A 19,361-nucleotide genomic window follows, 5' to 3' on the forward strand; every position below is an offset into this window, starting at 1 on the left:
CCCGAAAATAACAAATCACACTTTCAGTTTTGATCGTACAGATAAGAGCAATACACCATTCAAATCTGAAAAAAGTGTCTATTTTTTTTGTATACAGACATAACAACAAAACTTCGTGCATTTATAAAACAAAGATAACAGACGTGGTGTGCTGTCTGCAGCCTTTGTCTGCGCTGATCTTCATTTACAAACACGTAATTAAAATGAACTGGAACTCTGTGAATACTCAACGAATAGACATGAGAGAGACTGTACACTAAAAAACAGATTCCGCGTTCCTCACTGTAAAAAAAAAAAGACAGTCCAGGGGGGTTCGCTTTAGAAATGCATAACTTTTCAAAATCAACACCTCATTCTACGTTAATCCAAGGTCTCCTGTACGATCACAATTCACCCATGATGAAGGTAAGATGGTGAAACAGCGTCGTGATTTCAATGTTAATCCAATTTGCAAAATCAAAAGGTAATTCAACATTGATTCAACCATGGCACCTGACGTTGTTTCAATGTTGAAATGCGGGCTGGGTTGGAATCGACTCTTGATTCCCAGCGCCTCGGGAATCTATTATTTTTATCTCTGCACTACTACCGAGCTTTAAAATGGTTGTTTAAAATAAACAAGATTTTTTAATAAAACATGTGAGTTTAAAGTATAATAATTTCACATTCAATCTTCAAATTATACCAACAATACACACACACACACCTCTATCTTCAAGTAAATCTCTCTAGAAAGTTTTGGACATATGGCCATGATCGAGCAGCCCAAGCAAAAACTCTAGTCTACGACATCCAGCTCTCAAACGTCTTGTGAACAAAAGTGTGTTTTATGTTCTTATTTTAGTTTTTCACCAACCGTGTTATTTTCTCAAAACACATGAAGGCTACATTCATGCTGCTCACATATTATTGTATCACAGTTTCTGCTGATTAGAGTGTAATCAAACTTCAATCATTTATATGTTTTTAAGATAATGAAAGAGCACAAATGTCCAGGGCATGTCAAAACTTCTCCAGGTCCCCAAACCCTCTCAGACCCAGAGGATTAATGCTTCATAAGACCAATGTACCACAAACAGTCATTAAATATGAATAAAGACCTACCTCCTTGTTCTTCTTCTTTTATTTTCCAGGTTTCTGGTTCCTCTTCTTTTATTTTCCAGGTTTCTGGTTCCTCTTCTTTTATTTTCCAGGTTTCTGGTTCCTCTTCTTTTATTTTCCAGGTTTCTGGTTCCTCTTCTTTTATTTCAATCATGTTCTCCTCAATTTCATCTTTAACAAACACCATCTTCAGCTGATATTCTTCCCGATATATTTCTCTTTGCTTCAACACTTAGACACGACTAATGATGAAGTGAATATAACATGTATTTACTGACCTAATTCAAAAACTGTATTTTTCTGTTTACCGAAAAAATTATGTATTAAATTTGTATTAAACCAGCGCCACATTAAAACAATAGAGAGCGCGGTGAAACGAATCTTCTTCCTCTGAGGCTTGATGGTGTTTGAGAAACACACGAATGTGTTTTAGCGCCACACGCTGGACTGGAGAGAGAGAAGCGGCGAGAGGAGGGAAATACAGGGAAAATTACTTCGTGAGCCGATTTGTTGACTAAATATTATTGTCACGTGTTTCCATTATCCAATTAAATATTTGACTAATTCATTTTCATGTATTTGTGCAGATCTTTTTAAAATAAAACAAATCTTATCATTGTCATGTGTGTTATGCTGGGAATCAGTAAAATAAAGAAGCAGAAAACAAGTAGTAAGTTAGTGAACCACACTAGTTCTTTTCCTTATTCTTTTTCTCACTTCTTCTCCCACATTGCTATCCTACAATAGAACATGTATGAACAACATGCAGTGTCATCTAGGGGAGGACTTAAAAGAAGCACAATTATTCAGACACAACATCTTCCCCTCTACAGAAAGAATATAGCAGGCTTTAAATAACAGAAATGTGTATAAGCCAAGAATAAACAGGTACTGTGAACCATAATTAAATATTTTAACTTTTTATCTTCTTAACATTTCAACCTCTCTTCATTTTCTACTCATGTAAAACATAGTCCTTTGTCCAGATAGGTTGCTGCCTTATTCTAGTACACTTAAATGGCACATTCGGACGGTTAACAGTTGGTGATGCAGATTGTTGCTTTTCATAAGTGTCAGCATCCCTCGGTTCTGGCACTCCAGCAAGACGTGAAGCATTCCATATTTTTCCGTCATCCAGGAGGTAGGAATCCTCACCTCTCTTCTGCACAACAGATCTTGGTTTTGTGAACTTTTGGTCACCTTTCCTTACTTTCCAGGGTTTCTTAATCCGCACCAGGTCTCCAGGTTGGAGTGTACAGGACTTTGCGTTTCTCCTGGCTTCAGTGTACTGTTTGACTTTGTTTTGCTTCCTTTTCACATGTTGTCGTAGCATGTTTTTGTCTATTTCTTTTACAGGGTAGTCCATGATTTGTAGTTTTGTTCTCATGTATCGACCATGGAGCAACTCTGAGGGTGTAACGCTAGTGGTAGCATGAAGGGGTACTTCTGTAGTCCATCAGGAATGTTTGAGTGAATGATTTCCAAGGCTCCCCCTGAATTGAACAGTTTGCAAACAGTCTTTTAGGACCCTGTTAAACCTCTCAACCTCTCCATTTGCACGTGGATGATACACAGCAGATCTGAAATGATGTATATCTCTATCCCTAAGAAACTCAGAAAACTCAGAGGAAATAAACTGAGGTCCATTATCTGAGACGAGTTCTTTTGGATTCCCTTCACTGGTGAAAACTGAAGTCAGGAACTGTACGACAGCAGCTGTGTCAACTCTGGGTGAGAAAGCAACCTCCGGCCATTTACAGTCCCGTATCAGAGCTTCAGCCTGGCTATCCATTTTTGGCCACCAGTACAGTTGCCTAAGCCGCTGCTTGGTACGAACCATGCCTTGATGCGATTCATGCGCAAGGTCTATGAGTATTTCTGTAGTGACTCAGGTACTAAAAGACGATGTGTACCTCTGACTATGCATCCCTCCACTACAGCCAGCTCATGACGGATCGAAAAGTAGGGTTGTACTTGCAGGTCTACATCCTTCTTGGACTTTGGCCAGCCAGTCTGCTGATATGTACGCAGTTTAGTCAACACTGGGCAGTTGTTGCATGCATTCTGGAAATCACCCTTGGAGATTGCACTAGAAGCAAATGAGATCAAAGCAACAGATTCAATTGTTTCAGCATAGTTATGATCAGTGTTAGGGAGTGGCATTCTTGACAAGCAATCAGCAACACTGTTCAGGGGGCCAGGTCTGTACTCAACGTCGTAATTAAACTCAAGTAAACGTGCAGACCATCTGGCAACACGTAAGCCAGCTCGACTATTACCTTTACTGCTGAGTAGAGTAGTAAGAGCTTGATGGTCAGTACGTAACATGAATTTCCTTCCCCCACAGCCACGTACGCCATTTCTCCGCAGACCAGACGCAGGCAAGAGCCTCCTTTTCCACGATGGAGTATTTTCGTTCTGCGTCAGATAAGGAGCGCGAAGCAAAAGCAATGGTTCTCTCTATTCCCTGGTCATCAAGCTGAGTCAAGACAGCACCTACCCCATAATCTGAAGCATCACAGGAAAGTATTGTGTTGAGATTGGGGTTGAAGAGGGAAAGTGCAGGACTGTTCACTATAGCCTTTTTGACCTGATCAAAGCTTTCTTGTGCTGCATCCGTCCACTGAAATTCACAATCTTTGCGAAGTAAAGCTCTCATCGGTTCAACCAGAGTAGCATAGGCAGGGACAAACTTGCTGTACCAGGTGGTGAGGCCCAAAAACGACCGTAGTGTAGCTGCATCTGTAGGGCGTGGTGCATTTGTAATTGCAGTGGTATGGGAGTCATCAGGGTGCAGGCCAGCAGCTGAGAGTCTGTAACCAAGGAAACTTAGTGAAGTTAAATTAAACTTGCATTTTTCCGGATTTACTTTCAGGCCAGCTTCACTGATCCTGTGCAGAACAGTGTGGAGGATTGCATTGTGAATGGCTTCAGACGCACCATGGACAATTACATCGTCCAAGTAACACTGTACACCTTCAAGGCCTTTTAAGATCATTGTCATCATACACCAAAAAGCAGAGGGTGCTGAACACAGGCCATAGGGAACTCTACAAAACTGGTATAGGCCTTCGTGAGTGATGAAGGCAGTGAGTCCTCTACTCTCCTCATGTAGCTTTAACTGGTAATATACATTCTTGAGATCGAGAGAAAAGAACATTACTGATCCATGTAGTGCAGACAGTATGTGTTCGATCAATGGTAAGGGATGGCTATCTGGTACTATAGGCTGATTGGGCTCCCTTAAGTCAACACACATATGAATTGTGTCATTCTTTCGCTTTGTGACGACAATGGGTGACACCCACTCGGATGCGTCGACTTTTTCAATGATTCCATTCTCTTCCAGTGTTTTCAGTTCCTCTGACACTGCTGCTCATACTGATAGTGGTAAGTGACGTACTTTTTGTTGAAAATGTCAGATTTTCCCGCACGTTCTACATTTGCAGTCTTTAGCTGGGTAGGACTTTTCATTTGCAAGGTGATTCACAGAACCACAGTGGTAACATTGCTGTTGGCCCTTTATGCGTCTATCCTCTCTCGATTTACTCTTTCTGCATCCGCATGTTAGTTTGTTTTTGAATTGCTGATACTTGTTTCGATTCCCCTTCAGCAATGACTTTGGCATCTGCAACGGCTGCTTCAATTTGTCTTGCAATAATAAGCGTCTTTTCAAGGGTTAGATCTGGCTCTAATAACAGTCTTTCACGAATTCGGGGCATGCACGTTTTTTCCACAATCTGATCGTGGACCATTTCATGCTCCAAATTGCCAAAAGCACATGTTTTTACCAGTTCACGAAGCGCAGCAACTTAGTGATCTGTAGACTCACCCACGGCTTGAGCGCGTTGCCTGAAGCGATATCTCTCGGAAACAACATTCAGTTTAGGGGAGAAGAACTGTTTCAATGCTTGTAAAGATCCATTATATGTATCAGCGGTAAGAGGCAAAGTATTGTAAATTCGCTGCCCTTCTGTTCCCAAACAGTGTATTAGTAATGCTCTCTTCCTCTCGGCAGAAAACTCCTCGCCACCGATAGCAAGCAGGTAGTTTTGAAACAACTTTTCCCATGCGTCAAAGGGAATTTTCGGTTCACCTGGGCAATCGAGAATCGCTACTGGGGGTTTCAGAGAGAGCAGAGACATCCTGGCATCCTCGTCGCCAATTGTTATGTTGGGAATCGGTAAAATAAAGAAGCAGAAAACAAGTAGTAGCTTACTGAACCACACTAGTTCTTTTTTTTATTCTTTTTCTCACTCCTTCTCCCACATTGCTATCCTACAATAGAACATGTATGAACAACAGTGCCATCTAGGGGAGGACTTAAAAGAAGCACAATTATTCAGACACAACAATGTGCAGGGGCGTAGGAGCGATTTTGAACCGGGGAGAGTTATTTATTTAATAAAGAACAAATAAATCAAAGGCTGAGGCAGAGCCAGGTGATGGAGTGAGGCTCTGCATCATGCGGCATCTGGATAGGTTCAATACCTGTGCTGGTGACTAACTCAGTGGCCTTTGTGTGTATGTGGTGAAACATTTCATCTGACCTCTTTGCCTTCAGAGTTGACTTCACGCAGTCCACAGCTGCCGTCATGCCCATGACAGTTCCTGTTGATGTCTGTAGGGAGTAATTCAGACACTCTAGTTCTCCAATCACTTCACAAGCAAGAAGCAGCCCAAGCACCATGGTCCCCTTTTGGAATCGCTCCAAAAGCCCCTAAGCTTTAATTGTTGTTTCTCTCTAACCAGATGAAGCCATCGCCTCAAGACAGCACTGCCTCATACTGCCTAAGAACAGCTCGAATCGCCGATATCCTGACAACCCATCTGGTAGGGCATAAGGGCTTCAGTGTTTTGTTTTTCCCATGTTCTGATTTGGCAATCTCTTTAAAGACCATTTTAAACTTGCCTGACTGATTGAAAAGGATTCCAAGTTTGTGGACCAATGACAGTTCATCCTGTGTGGTTATGGATGCACTGTCAGGCAGCCTGTGTTACAAGATTGACGCAATGTGGGCCACAGTGAACATAGAGGGCAAGAGGCTGAATCTCATTGATTTTGGCCTGCACTCCACCAGTCTTGCCAGACATGTTTACAGCTCCATCGTACGTTTGTCCACGGAGACCAGATAGTGGCAAATTCATTCTCTGGAGGACATACACGGCAACCCTAGCTAGATTTTCCCCTGTGGTCGAAGACACTTCATAAAGACTGAAAAACTTTTCATGAGGTATTAGATCATGGTCCACATACCAGATGCAAATTACCTCCTGCTCTACCCATGCAAAATCTTGGGTGCTATTCATGATGATGGAATATTGGAGTGTCGGCAAGTTCCGCACAATGTTTAAAGACAAGATCTGTAAAATCTCATTTTTGGATTTGAGGGCTGAGAAAATTCAACCTCCTCTCTATCCAACTCTCCAGTCCCTCAACATCCTCTGACCTGAGACGAAGGAGCTGCCTGAAATTTCCCTCACTGTTTTCATGACCATGAATAGCAGTACCTTGTCTAGCAAGAAACTGCAATGAGCTAACAATTTTTAGCAGATGGCTGAAGAGCCTTTGCTGATGATAACTCTGTGTCTATAGATTTTGCCGGATGTGTGTGTGTTGTTATGGCCACTTTGTGTGCTTGAGACATTTCATGTGCTTTCAATTTTTCTATTGCTTTTTTCCAGTTGTGGAATCATGTAGATACAAATGACTGATCTACACTTTTAGCAAGGGGACTTGTCTGATTTCTAAATGCTTTCATGCAATAGAAACAGAGTATACCTCTCACATCAGGACAGTAGTGTAGCCATGTGTGGTTCTTGTACCATCTATCCTGGAAACTAAGTGTCTTGCTTGCCAGCTGCTGCCGAATGATACATCCTGCCTTAGGTTGATATGGCTTTTGATGCTCTGTCTGGCTGACCTGCTCTGAAACCCTGGCCTCTCTCCAATTCTGGCTGCTCTATAGAATGTACATGAAATAACACAAATCAAACTCAAAATTGTTATCATAAAAAGCCACTTTACTAAGAAAGGTAATCTTTGCATGTAGTGCCCTTTGATTTCCTGCGATGCAGAAAAACTAGTAGTCAACCGATATATCGCCAAGGCCAATACTTTTATTTTGACGGGCCGCGTTGCGCAAGAGAAGAGAAGGGGAAACGCTGGATCACATTCACACTGCTGCTCACTCAAATTCTTCGTCTTCAGTCGGATGTCAGTCGACTCATATCTATCTAATTCTTTGTTAGACAGAACTGGTAAACAAAGAAAGTAAATGGTATGCGAAAAAGTAAAGCGTCTGCTTTTATATTATTATTAACAGTAAAGGCAAACTATTATGTTAAAATATTTACTAATCTGCCCTCAACATTCAGCAAATGTGCATCTACATAATTTAAACAAATCTCTGATATGAATATCTAATAAACATTTAATTTAACAAACCATGCAGATTTAATCGAATCCAGTGGTGATATCTTGTGAAGTGTTCATTTATAGCCGGCATAAACATGTTATTACTCTGAGTGACGGTAGGTCCGTGTGAAGTGAGTGAATGCAAACAGAAGATCAGCTTCACTGGAGACGTGATTGAAAAACTTTAAATCCTTCATCAAAACATGGTGTACTATATCCAGTAGGATTTCAAAGGGCCTATAGCGATAAACTATTTTTACATTTAAATTTATATATATATTTAATCATAACAACAACTCAACACACTACCAACGTATTCTGTTATTCTACACAAATGAGCATTCTGTCATATTCCCATTACCTGTTTCTCACTTGGACCTAACTCTCCCTGTTCTGTGGTCTCTCCATCTCCTGTCTAGGAAAATAACATGCTTGAGGACACAGAACTGGTTTCAATGCACTCTTATGACATGCCATTAGCCTAATTTTACTGATCTAAAGTACTTTTACTATGTGAATTTTAGAATATACTGTATTTAGCTATCCATATAACTTACAAGCTTGTTCTCATCTGTCCTCTTCATCTTAAAGTACTGAAGGATGCTCATCTCTGTGTGAACATTTTGACTAATGTTACTTCTTACATAGTTTATGGAAACGTATCAATGGCACACTGAATTCACATTAGCTAATTAGCTATCATTTGCCTGTTTTACACAACATAAAATAAAAAAATGCTTCTAAGTAGGCTACATTTGACAGTTTCAAAATACAATAAAACTAATAATCAAACTGAAAACCAGCAATCTGCCATTTCATTGGCTGAATTAGCCTACTCCTACCTCAAATACAAAGTGCGTCTGTGAATAATATTGTTTTTTAACGTTAGTTGATGGACGTTAACATCAACCGTCAAAATCTGTTTGGCAGATCCGGCCAATGAATTCCCACCCAAAAACTGTTTTTTTTTTTTTATTTAAATATGCATTTAAAAGTTGCCGAATGGATTAATTTGGCAGAGATAGGCAGGCAATGCAAAATAAAATCTTAAATTGGGAAATAGTGAGAGGGACAAAACTTAGTTTTTGAAATGTGTGTGTGTGTGGGGGGGGGGGGGGGGGGCGTGTCTTGTATAATGGCTCCTACGCCCCTGGTCATGTGTAAAAAAAAACAACAAAAAAAACCGATCTGCACATATTTTTTTAATCTTGAAAAGAGTAAGTTTACCCTCTCATCAATTGAACAACTGAGTCATTCTCACGAAACTGTTGAAACGCCATGGCACTAATTATTTTAGATATTAAACATGCAATTTAATAATATAAAAACACCACAATAAAGACAGTACTGTTTTCTACCTTGCACAAAGAGTAATTTCAACATAGGAATTAATTATTTTTGCATTTAATTGCATTTTCTGCTGAAATTCTCATTACTGCAATGTGTCCAGCTGTATCTAAACTTATGTTATGTTGTAATTTAACCAAATTCAAATATTCTGAAAAAAGTAAATGGATATTCTTCTTTAATTTTTCACATGACAGAAAAACTTAATATTCTTAATATTCATGTATAATAATAATACAGTAGTGGAAAAATAAAGTGTCCATGACTAATGTTCTCATCCTCCCCAACATTTTTTGAGGGCCATTTACACACAATTTTTTTTTAAATATAAATCTTGATTTTAAATTAGGCAACAAGTGGCAGAACCTTCAAAATACCAACAAGGTAGGCAGATCTCTTCATATTGTTCCAGGTAAAAGTTAAAAATTATCTTGTCAGAATGTGTACACGACAAATTGATTATCATCACCGAAATGGGTAGTTTTCCACATTTAGAAAAATATTAGATTACAAATTTTCTATGAATATATACATGTGCTGGTAATATAATTAGAATATCATCAAAAATTAGATTTATTTCACTAATTCCATTCAAAATGTGAAACTTGTATATTAAAGTCATTCATTACACACAGACTGATATATTTCAAATGTTTATTTCTTTTAATTTTGATGATTATAACTGACAACTAAGGAAAATCACATAGTATTATACAAGTACATTATACTGTACAGTTGGCATCTAGTCATAGTTAGGGGCGGAGTCAGCGTGGGGGAAAACACAGCGAACATTGTGTGTATTTGAATGACAAAAATGCACATATTGAGCGCTCATTCCCAGAGACGCGTAGAACAATTCTAGTCTCTTTTAACTATAATATTCATATACACTAGTCCATATCGATATTTGATTCATTTTACAACCGTACTGTAGATGTATTCAGTCAAAAATAGCCATATTCTGTGACATTCTGTTTTATATAGCCAGGTCCATTTGTGACTGGATTCTGCGATTCTATCTGTGTCGCTTCACAAACACAGATTCATGAATTTATGAATGAAAATGTAAAAGTTCAGACACAAAACCAAGTTGTTACGCATCCTCACGCTTTTTTACATGGGTCTTGGTCTTTTCTAATGGTATCACGTAGACTACAGCTCTTAACAGACGTGTTTTCATGCGAGTTTAGGTTCGACACTAGGCTAAGCGTTACATAGTTTTGCTTCAGGTAGATTAATAAGGCTAATTATATATGCATGCCACTTTCTGAAACAATCGTACACAATTTTGATAAAGCTAATAATGAACACAATGTTAACGTAACCTGCCCGTGATGAAATGCCGATTGCACACATAAACATGCTTAGTCTTGGGATTTCCACAACTTCCCTTGATCATCCTCACAATTTATTGCTTGTAGCCATTTTGTCCTCCTTTCCGGTTTTGTATGTTTATTAGGAAGGATGTAGAACTTTAATTAGTTATTTGTTAGTTTATTGGAGGTACAGAAAAGGACACAGCAACTCTTCGGCATGATTGTCCCATGTATTTCAATTAGCGCCAAGGCAATGTTTTCCCCCACAGGCTAAATTCACATCACGTGACGGGGCATTCCCGGGGGCGTTCCCAGACCAACCGTCTGAATGTATACTGAACAACAACAAAAATATGATAATGATATAATGATAACTGATTATTTTTTTCCCTGTAAATCCACAATTTTATAGATTATAATTTTACCTAGGTTGTTTGGTAACGTTAGCTTGTGTACAGTAACGTTAGCTTGTTGGATACCAAGTCACCCTAGCCAACTACAACTAACATTGAGATAAGCATATCTGTAATAAGGCTAATAGATTTACTGTTGTGTGCTGGGTTTTGCTCAATGTGTATTCATCGTATTTTGGTAACTTGGTTGTAAACTACTTCAGAAATATTTCAATAAATAAGTTAAATGGTTTTGAAGAAGAATGTTTTGGTAAATTTAGTCAATTTTTTATGTAATCAAAGAGAAATAATGAGCATATGGCACAGTCTCCATGCTAGACTAATAATAGTAATAAGTTTTTCTCCTGTGTAATATTACATATATCCTTTATAAGTAAAATTTTGGCTGTATTATTTGTGTCCCCATCAAAAATTGCTCTTAATAAATGTCATGTTTATTGTCCCCCCCAACTGCCAGATGAAATGTATGCCCCTGACTGTTACTGTAATCCATTAATCTAATCTGTATGCTAACCTTACTGAAATACTTATTTTTGCATCCCTAAGAAATGCAACTGCTTCTGTAGCTGTATGATAACTTTAATGTTGTCATTTTACTTGGTTTGAGCTTATAAGTTTTCAGTTCTTTAATGTTTCAGCTTCATATATAACCCTGTCTGTTTTAACATAATGTTTCTTTCATTATGTAAGATGATTTTATGTATAAAACAATAATTCACAAAAAGAAAAAAATTACTTGCTTTTCTGGACCTTTGTAGAAAATGTCAGGAATACGGCCCAGGAGACGTAAAAAAAACAGAACAGGAGGCAGTATGTTATGCATCAATGTGTAAAGACCAGGGTGGATTTGAAGCAAAATATATTAATTCATTCAAAGGTAAGTGACACAGACCTATGTTTAAGTCAGGGATTTCCAACCATGCTCTTAATTTTTAGTTAAAAATTTTCTGTGACTAATCAGACAAATTCTTTGTTAGGTCGGGGAGTGTTCACCACTTCTCATTTTCATAAAGGAGATCTTCTGATTGAATATCAAGGAGAGGTCATAAAAAAAGAGAAATATGAAAGAAAACTCAAATTATATGACAATTGACAAGTGTTTTTATTTGAATTCCGTTTTAATGGAAAACAATTATGGTATGTTTATGCTTTAATTTAATTTACAATGTTTTATGAATATACAGTTATTAGTCAACCAGAAATATAAACTGCATTTTCTGCAAGTAATTTCAACAGTAATGGTAAACTAGTGACTTAAATGTACGTGCTGCGTAATTGAATCTGTTATTATACATTAAGTTATAGTAGAATTATGTTTTTTTATGTTTCAGGGTTGATGCTGCCAAAGAAGATGGCTCTTTAGGGCGTCTTGTGAATGATGATAACGTGAACCCCAACAGTAAAGGGAAAATTATCACAATGAAGCCCCATTTGTGTTTATTTGATAAAAAGGTGGAAGAAATCAGTTATAACTATGGGGATTCTGAATGGCCATGGAGACACCAGGTATAGATACCACCTATTTCTTAAATGTTATTTTGTTCTAAACAATTATTCAAACATAAGCTTTAATCATGTTGAGAATTTGTGATACTTTAGTATACTTTGTTGTTAATCTACACAGGTAACTTCAGAGTGAAGAACCTGACTCACTCGTCTGTGGAGATGGGAGTAAAACATCACAGATGGTATGTATTTAGGAAAAGTGAATCCAGTTGTTCTATATATGCTCATTCAAACACAGGTTTCTGTTGAAATGTTTTATCACTCAGAGAATTGAGAATTGAATTTGTCAATACTTTGTTGTTAATCTACACAGGTAACCTGAAGACCTCTACTGTGGGGTCATCTGGTTGAAATGAAAGGAAGAGCTGTGTATCATCAGCATAGCAATGGTAGGATAAACCATTTGCCTGAATGATGGGATCAAGTGATGTAGTGTAAATAAAGAAGAAGAGGGGTCCGAGAACTGAACCTTGAGGAACCTCTGTGATCAATTGATGCTCTTTGGATATCTCCACTCTCCTGACAACCCTGGAAGTCCTACCTGTGAGATTGGGCATCTTGGGAACTCCACTTCACTGTCCTGAGATGCAAGGGTGGACAGAAGGATCTGATTCATAGTGTCAAATGCAGTTGACCGATCTGGTAGAAGGATAACTGATGATTTGGAATCAGCTTTAGCAATCCGTATTGCTTTGGTAACTGACAGTAATGCAGACTCTGAATGGCCTTTCTATAAACCAGATTGTTTGGGATCCAGCTGATTATTCTGTGAGAGGTATGATGATATTTAGTTGAAAACTGTTCGTTCAAGTGTTTTCGCTATGACTGGAAGGATAGAGACTGGTCTGTAGCTATCTATAAGGGAATTGTTTAATGTGGGTTTTTTATGCATTGGGGTTACCCAAGCCTGCTTGAATGCTGTGGGGAAAATGCCCATGTTGAAAGATTGGTGATGTTGGTGATGTGTGTGAATGCTGGTAAAAGTGTTGGAGAGATCACTTGAAGAAGGTGAGAGGGGATGGGATCTAGAGGGAAGATGGTAGGATGACTGGAGTGGAGAAGTTTAGATACTTCTGCCTCTGTAAGTGTCAATAAGGAAGAGAGGAGGTTTCTGGCTGTAGATATGTTTGGACTGAGTTCCTGTGTGTGTGGAACTGAGAACTGACTGCTGATGGACCAAAGATAATTATTAGACTGCTTGAAAGAAAAGTGAGATGACGTCTAGTCATCATGCTGTTTACTCTAGTTTATGCTTGTATATAAATAAGCATGTGACACCAAAACCATAATAGTAAACTAAATTATTCATACCTCGACACTAAAGCAAATTAGGTAACCTGTCGAGGATCTTCCAGGCACCTCAGATGGTATGGGCCTTTATCTCTTTTGCCTAGCATGTTTAGCAAGGTTTGATTCAGTTTATGTAGACCAAGCAGTGCCTTCTGTATGTTACAGTATTTTATTATCCTTTCACAGATGACAACCCTGGCTTAGAAAGGCCATCTTGCAGGTAAGACAAGCTGGAAATTTTCATCTAATCTGTTTTAAAGATAAATAAATGTTTGTCAAAGCTAAAAATCAGTGGCATATATAATCTAGATTTTGGTCTGGATGACTTCTTTCATTTGCTTGATTGATTTAAATTAGATGTACATGTTTTAATTTTAAGCAGTTTACCCAAAAAGTAAAAAGAAGTCCAGCAGTAAGGAAAAGAGCATGTACAAGCCGGCAAAAAAAAACAACAACAGCAAAAATGCACAATGAACACTTTATAAGACAATCATGTAGATCAAGCCACTTTAGTATCTGTTTCTGTGAGCCTCTATACGCCATTCGGCCTATTTGGAACGGTCCAAGTCCATGATATCCTGCTAAACTACACTACTTTTAAAATATTGCAGTGTATTATTCTTCCGCGCTTTACAGGTTAAAGAATTTAAAGAAAGCTTAAACGTAATCAAAATTTGAAATAAAAATAAGTTTACAGTGTTGAGGATAATATTTTTTGACCTGTTGTAAAATGACGTCACGTTTGCCTTCATGTGGATATTTGGGAACAATTGCATTCTTGTCCATTATCATCATTAAATACAAGAGCTCACACAAGGTATGTTTTTGTATAGAAGACAGTTTGAGTCTTAAATTGGTATCAATCCTCTATCTGTGTCTGTATTTGTTCTTCATGCGAGTACGTGCTAAATCCCCACTTTTATGAAAGTGCATTGTCGAGAATGGCAGTAATTAGGGAACCACGGGGCTAGACTAAATATAATTATTAGACTGGTTGGAAGAATAGAAAGATGAGATCTAGGCATCATTGTGTTTATTTTAGGAATCTGTTTTTCTCTTTAGTAGTCGTGTCACGGTGTCTGGTCGGTGTGTACCCGGGTGTCCACTTGTGGTCTCAAAACCCCATAGGCACCTCACCACAGGCACTACATTTCCCACATAGCTTTGTCCCTTCATCACAGTTAATGGCTGTCTCCACTTCCTTCGTTATCACTTCACTTCCTAACACTGACAGGAGTGGGAGCATTACTATCATTAGGGAATACTTGGGAGTAAGATAGCGTCGGAGCTTATGGCATGCCGTCTCTCTGTCCTTTCCTTTTTGTACTTTATGGTTTCATTAACAGCATTGTTTATACATGACGCTACCTCCGCACTGATTTATGACCGTCATACACTTTTTAATATTTGAAGCTCATATGAGAAAAATTTTGAAGATGGAAGAGGTGATTTGCGGCTCCCAATCACTAAGCCGCCACTGATTATTCCTACCTGGCTGAAACGCAAGCCCTGGCCTCTTCTGGAAAAGAAACGGCGTCGTCGTGGAAAGCGGGGAGGAAAGTTGGTGAAACTAAAAGCGTACCTGGTCTCTCTTCAGACTGGTGGAGCCCGTGGTGGTCATCCGTGGTGTGCCCTGCATTCCTACTCAAGGGGAGCTAAATTGCGGAATTTTCGCCCTGTACCACTTAGCCTTCAGCAGTCTTATGGTATCTCGGTGTCATGATTCTGCCCTCGTGTCCTTGATTTTTCCTAGTCTTGAGGCAGGATCATGGCAGATCCGTGTTTTGTGTACAAGCACATGGCCTTGTCTTTGGGCCATGTGCTTGTGTTGTCTCGTTCCCTTGCCCCGCCCCCCTTGTTATCCTAGTCATGTCGTGATTGCTATCTGTGCCACCTGTCGTGTCTTAATTGTTCCCCTATTTAGATCTCCTAGTGTGCTCTGTCTTGCGTCGGTTCATTGTTCAACTTATGTGTTCCTATCTGTCAGCCTCCTGAGATATCTTGTCCTTGAAACCCCTCTAAGAAGTCTTTTGTCTAGCAGTGAGTGTTTATTTGTAGTTCTTGTTCTCCTGTTTAGAGTCCTTGTTTACCTTGTCTACTCAGTTTTTGTTAAATTATTTAGTGTCTACCCTAGCCCTTGTTTTCCCCCTCGTGGGTTTTGTTTTTCCCCTTTTTGTAAATAAACCCTTCGTGTTGTGATTCCTGTCTGCATTTGAGTTCCTCCTTGCCAAACCCTGACACTCGGTGGACGATGCAGGACCAGAAATCAGGTTGGCGTTGATAAACATCCGTTCTTTGAGAAACAAGACTTATTTTAAAACTTAGATTTTTTTATTTATTACTGAAACGTGGTTGAATGCCGGGGATATGTCTGTTTTTGGATAAGTGGTATCAAGCAGTTTTGCAGTTCTTAATACTCCCCGAAAAACGGGAAGGGGAGGCGGTGTGGCCACTATTTTTAAGGATACTTTTATTTGTAATAGGCTCAATACTGAGAGCTTCTCAAGTTTTGAACTCCAAGTATTTGAAATGCAACTGTTATCTCCTGTGCTTTGTGCTATTGTTTACCGATCACCTGGACTTAATAAGAACTTTATTTCAGAGCTGTCTGTGTTTTTAGCAGATATTATTGTGAAGAAAATATTAATACTGGGTGACTTCAACATTCATGTATGCTGTCCAACAAATTCTCTTTCAAAAGACTTTTTAAATCTCATCGACTCTGTTGGCCTTCAGAAAATGGTTAACGGTCCTACACATGTCCATGGACACACGCTGGATTTGATTCTGTCACTTGGTTTATCAGTAAGTGACATTAACCTAGATGATCTCCTGGTTGCTGATCTAAATCCTGTTTTATTTACTGTTCTCCCTCCATGTCAACCGAAAAAAGTCTGTACAACAAAGAGAATGGTTTGTTCGATTAAAATCAACTATACATGGGGATTTCAATACAATTTTTATGGACTCTGTGCAGGATATAAAAACGCATTTCCTATCACCCCGTTTTAGCATGGAGGAGTCCGTATTCTTAATTCTGTTTGTTTGGACTCACTTGATCAGGTAGCACCTCTAAGGCAGGTGCATAGAAAGCACAAACCAACTCATTGGTTAAATGGTCATATTAGGCTCCTAAGAAGGGAATGTAGAAGATGTGACAGTAAATGGAAGAAAGATAAGTTGCAAATCTCTTATGAAATGTTGAAAGATTCATTTGTCTAAATTTCAACGGGCTGTATAATCTGCTAGGATGAACTTTTTCGCTAATGCTTTTGAGAAAAATCGCCAAAATCAGAGATTTCTTTTTTCAACAATTGATTGTTCTGAATCCTTAATTAGAGGCATTTCCTATTTTTTTTTTCTACTGATTTATGTGAAAGTTTTTTACACTTGTTGATCACATATCAGAGTAGGACTGGGCGATATGGCTTAAAATCTCCAATTTTTTTTCACACCAAACCCGCTTTTCGATTTTTATCGATTTTTATTTAAAAACAAACAACAACCAACAAAGAAATTGCTCAAAACAAATGTACTCTTTATTTTGTTCTAAACGTATGCAGTTTAATCTAAATTTCCCCTTTGTGTGACTTACAGTGACACACCTTCAAAATAAATTAAAATATAAATAAAATTGTGTGTCCCTCTTTGATAAAACACTTTTGGTTAAAATAAATGTAACAAAAATGACAAAATTAGATCTATTACAAAAATACATACTTGTCACAGTGGTATTCATAAAGTCCAAACAAAACTTTAAACAGTTTTTTGCGGGTGTGTGTGAACTGCGGTCTTGTTCTCTTCGTTGAGAACTCCAGCTAAACAGTCACGTCTTGACACTTAATGTTACTTTGCATCGCCCGGCACAGGCTCTTTGTCTGCAACACGGCAAGAGGCCATAACGGATAAATTAATTTCGTTCATTTGTAATGACATGAGGCCGATAAGTATCGCGGATGGGGCATGCTTCGGGGAGTTCAGTCAAGCAATGGATCCGAGGTTTGATTTATTTATTGCGTCATGTCAAGGAAAAGTTCCATGTTTACCACAGCTCGGAGCATTCAATGTCAGTTTTATATGCTTTAAAAATTCAATCAATATTAATAATATTTGTTTCAATCACTGAATGAAGCCTGCTATATTTGGGACAACACTTGTGACCTTAAATTGCTTGCAAAAAAAATTGTTTGTTCATTTAAACCGTTATGCGCAGAGAACGTGAGGGTGTGAGAGCGTGAGGTCTGCAGTCTTGGCCATTAGTTGATTTCCTTGTTTTTGTCTAGGTAATACGTTGTCATATGTTTAAACTTAAATAGACTATCTATACAAGTAGTTATGTCTCTTTGCATTATTTTGGCCTGTTATTGACGTAATGCGCGTCATTGACAACATGCGCCACCAGAAGTTCGAATGTTCGTGTATTTTTTAGAGGGAATATTCGAATGTCATTTTTGAGCAATTTTGACAGCCCTACTTGGCTGCATGCCTCGGTTTAAGATGCTGGAATAAATTTGTTGTGCTGCTACCTTTGGTAGCAACGGCTTTTAAACACACTTTGCAATGTGGCGTTATTTGTTCTGTGTCTGACACTAAAAAAGCAAACCAATTCCAAACAACGGATGAAACGGTGCCTTTCTTTGGAACGAGCTCTGCGCTGTTAACTGTAATGTTGTCTGTGTGCGGCTGTAAGGAAAGCGGGGGGAGGGTGATCCCACTCTGAACTATGGAAGGGGAGAGCCAGTGGTGAAAGTTAAAGAGAAAACCGATTTTCATTAAAAACAAATCGCCCTTAACGTCAAATTCGAGTTAATCGATAAAATCAATTTATCGCCCAGCCCTATATCAGAGGTTCGGAATAACATACAGCATTGTACATTTGTGCCTTCGAATGCACTAGAAATCATTGTTAAGAAGCACCATAGCACAGAAACAGTGATATTGAAAGCTTTTAATGATATCTTTTTGGCAACCGATCAAGGGAATGTGACTGTTCTTCTGCTGTTGGATCTCACAGCAGCGTTCGACACGGTTGATCACAATATTCTTATTTCCTGGCTTGAAATATGTGTAGGTATTTCTGGAAATGCCTTCAATTCGTTTAAGTCCTATCTCTTAAATAGACGATTCTCTGTTTGTATGGGTGATTGCACATCAGCTTCATCACCTTTATCATGTGGCCTTCCACAAGGGTCCGTTTTAGCACCACTTCTCTTTTCTTTTTATATGCTTCCCTTGGGTTCAATCTTGCGTAAATACAGTGCGTCATTTCACTCCTATGCAGACGATACACCGCTGTATATACCACTTAAGTCAAATGACTCCACTGCCATAGAAAGATTGTTGACATGTTTAAATGAAGTTAAGGCATGGATGTCTACACATTTCTTGAGCCTTAATGAATCGAAAACCGAATTGATTCTTTTTGGTCCCTCTGACCTTGATAATGCAGTTGAAACTGAGCTGGGTCCTCTGAGCCTGTTTAGAAAACATCATGTAAAAAATCTGGGGATCATTTGTGATAGTGCACTTAAATTTGAAAAACAGATAAATGAAATCATTAGAACGAGTTTCTTTAAATTGAGAATGATTTCCAAAATTAAGCCTTTTTTTATCCCAGAAAGATCTGGAAAAAATAATTCAGTCATTTATCACCTCGAGATTAGACTATTGCAACTCGTTATATTATGGTGCCGAAAATAAAGTTTTAGACTGCAGATGGTCCAGAATGTGGCTGCAAGATTGCTCACAAGCACTCGCAAATTCAATCATATTACTCCGATGTTATTATCATTACATTGGTTGCCTGTCACTTTTAGGATTCATTTTAAAATCTTGTTATTTGTATTTAAATCTCTGCATGGTTTAGCCCCATCTTATATTGCTGATCTAATCATGGAACAAATGTCAATGAGATCACTACGATCACAATTTAAGAAACGTCTTGTTGTTCCTCTGTCTCAGATGAAGTCC

At 38.5% G+C, this 19,361-nt stretch overlaps 1 protein-coding gene across 1 annotated transcript in view; it reads right to left on the minus strand.

Annotated features, from left to right (window-relative positions):
- LOC113096017 (zinc finger protein 525-like) overlaps positions 1-1,491 on the minus strand; it is a 29,889-nt gene extending 28,398 nt beyond the window's left edge. Inside the window, exon 1 of the mRNA XM_026261394.1 lies at positions 1,105-1,491. Coding sequence (XP_026117179.1) covers positions 1,105-1,288 — 184 coding nt within the window. The 5' untranslated portion in view covers positions 1,289-1,491. The remainder of the gene's footprint in view (positions 1-1,104) is intronic.
- Positions 1,492-19,361: the final 17,870 nt, after the last annotated feature.

This window comes from Carassius auratus, unplaced genomic scaffold (genome assembly GCF_003368295.1).
Source record: "Carassius auratus strain Wakin unplaced genomic scaffold, ASM336829v1 scaf_tig00215844, whole genome shotgun sequence".
NCBI classification, from domain to species: domain Eukaryota; kingdom Metazoa; phylum Chordata; class Actinopteri; order Cypriniformes; family Cyprinidae; genus Carassius; species Carassius auratus.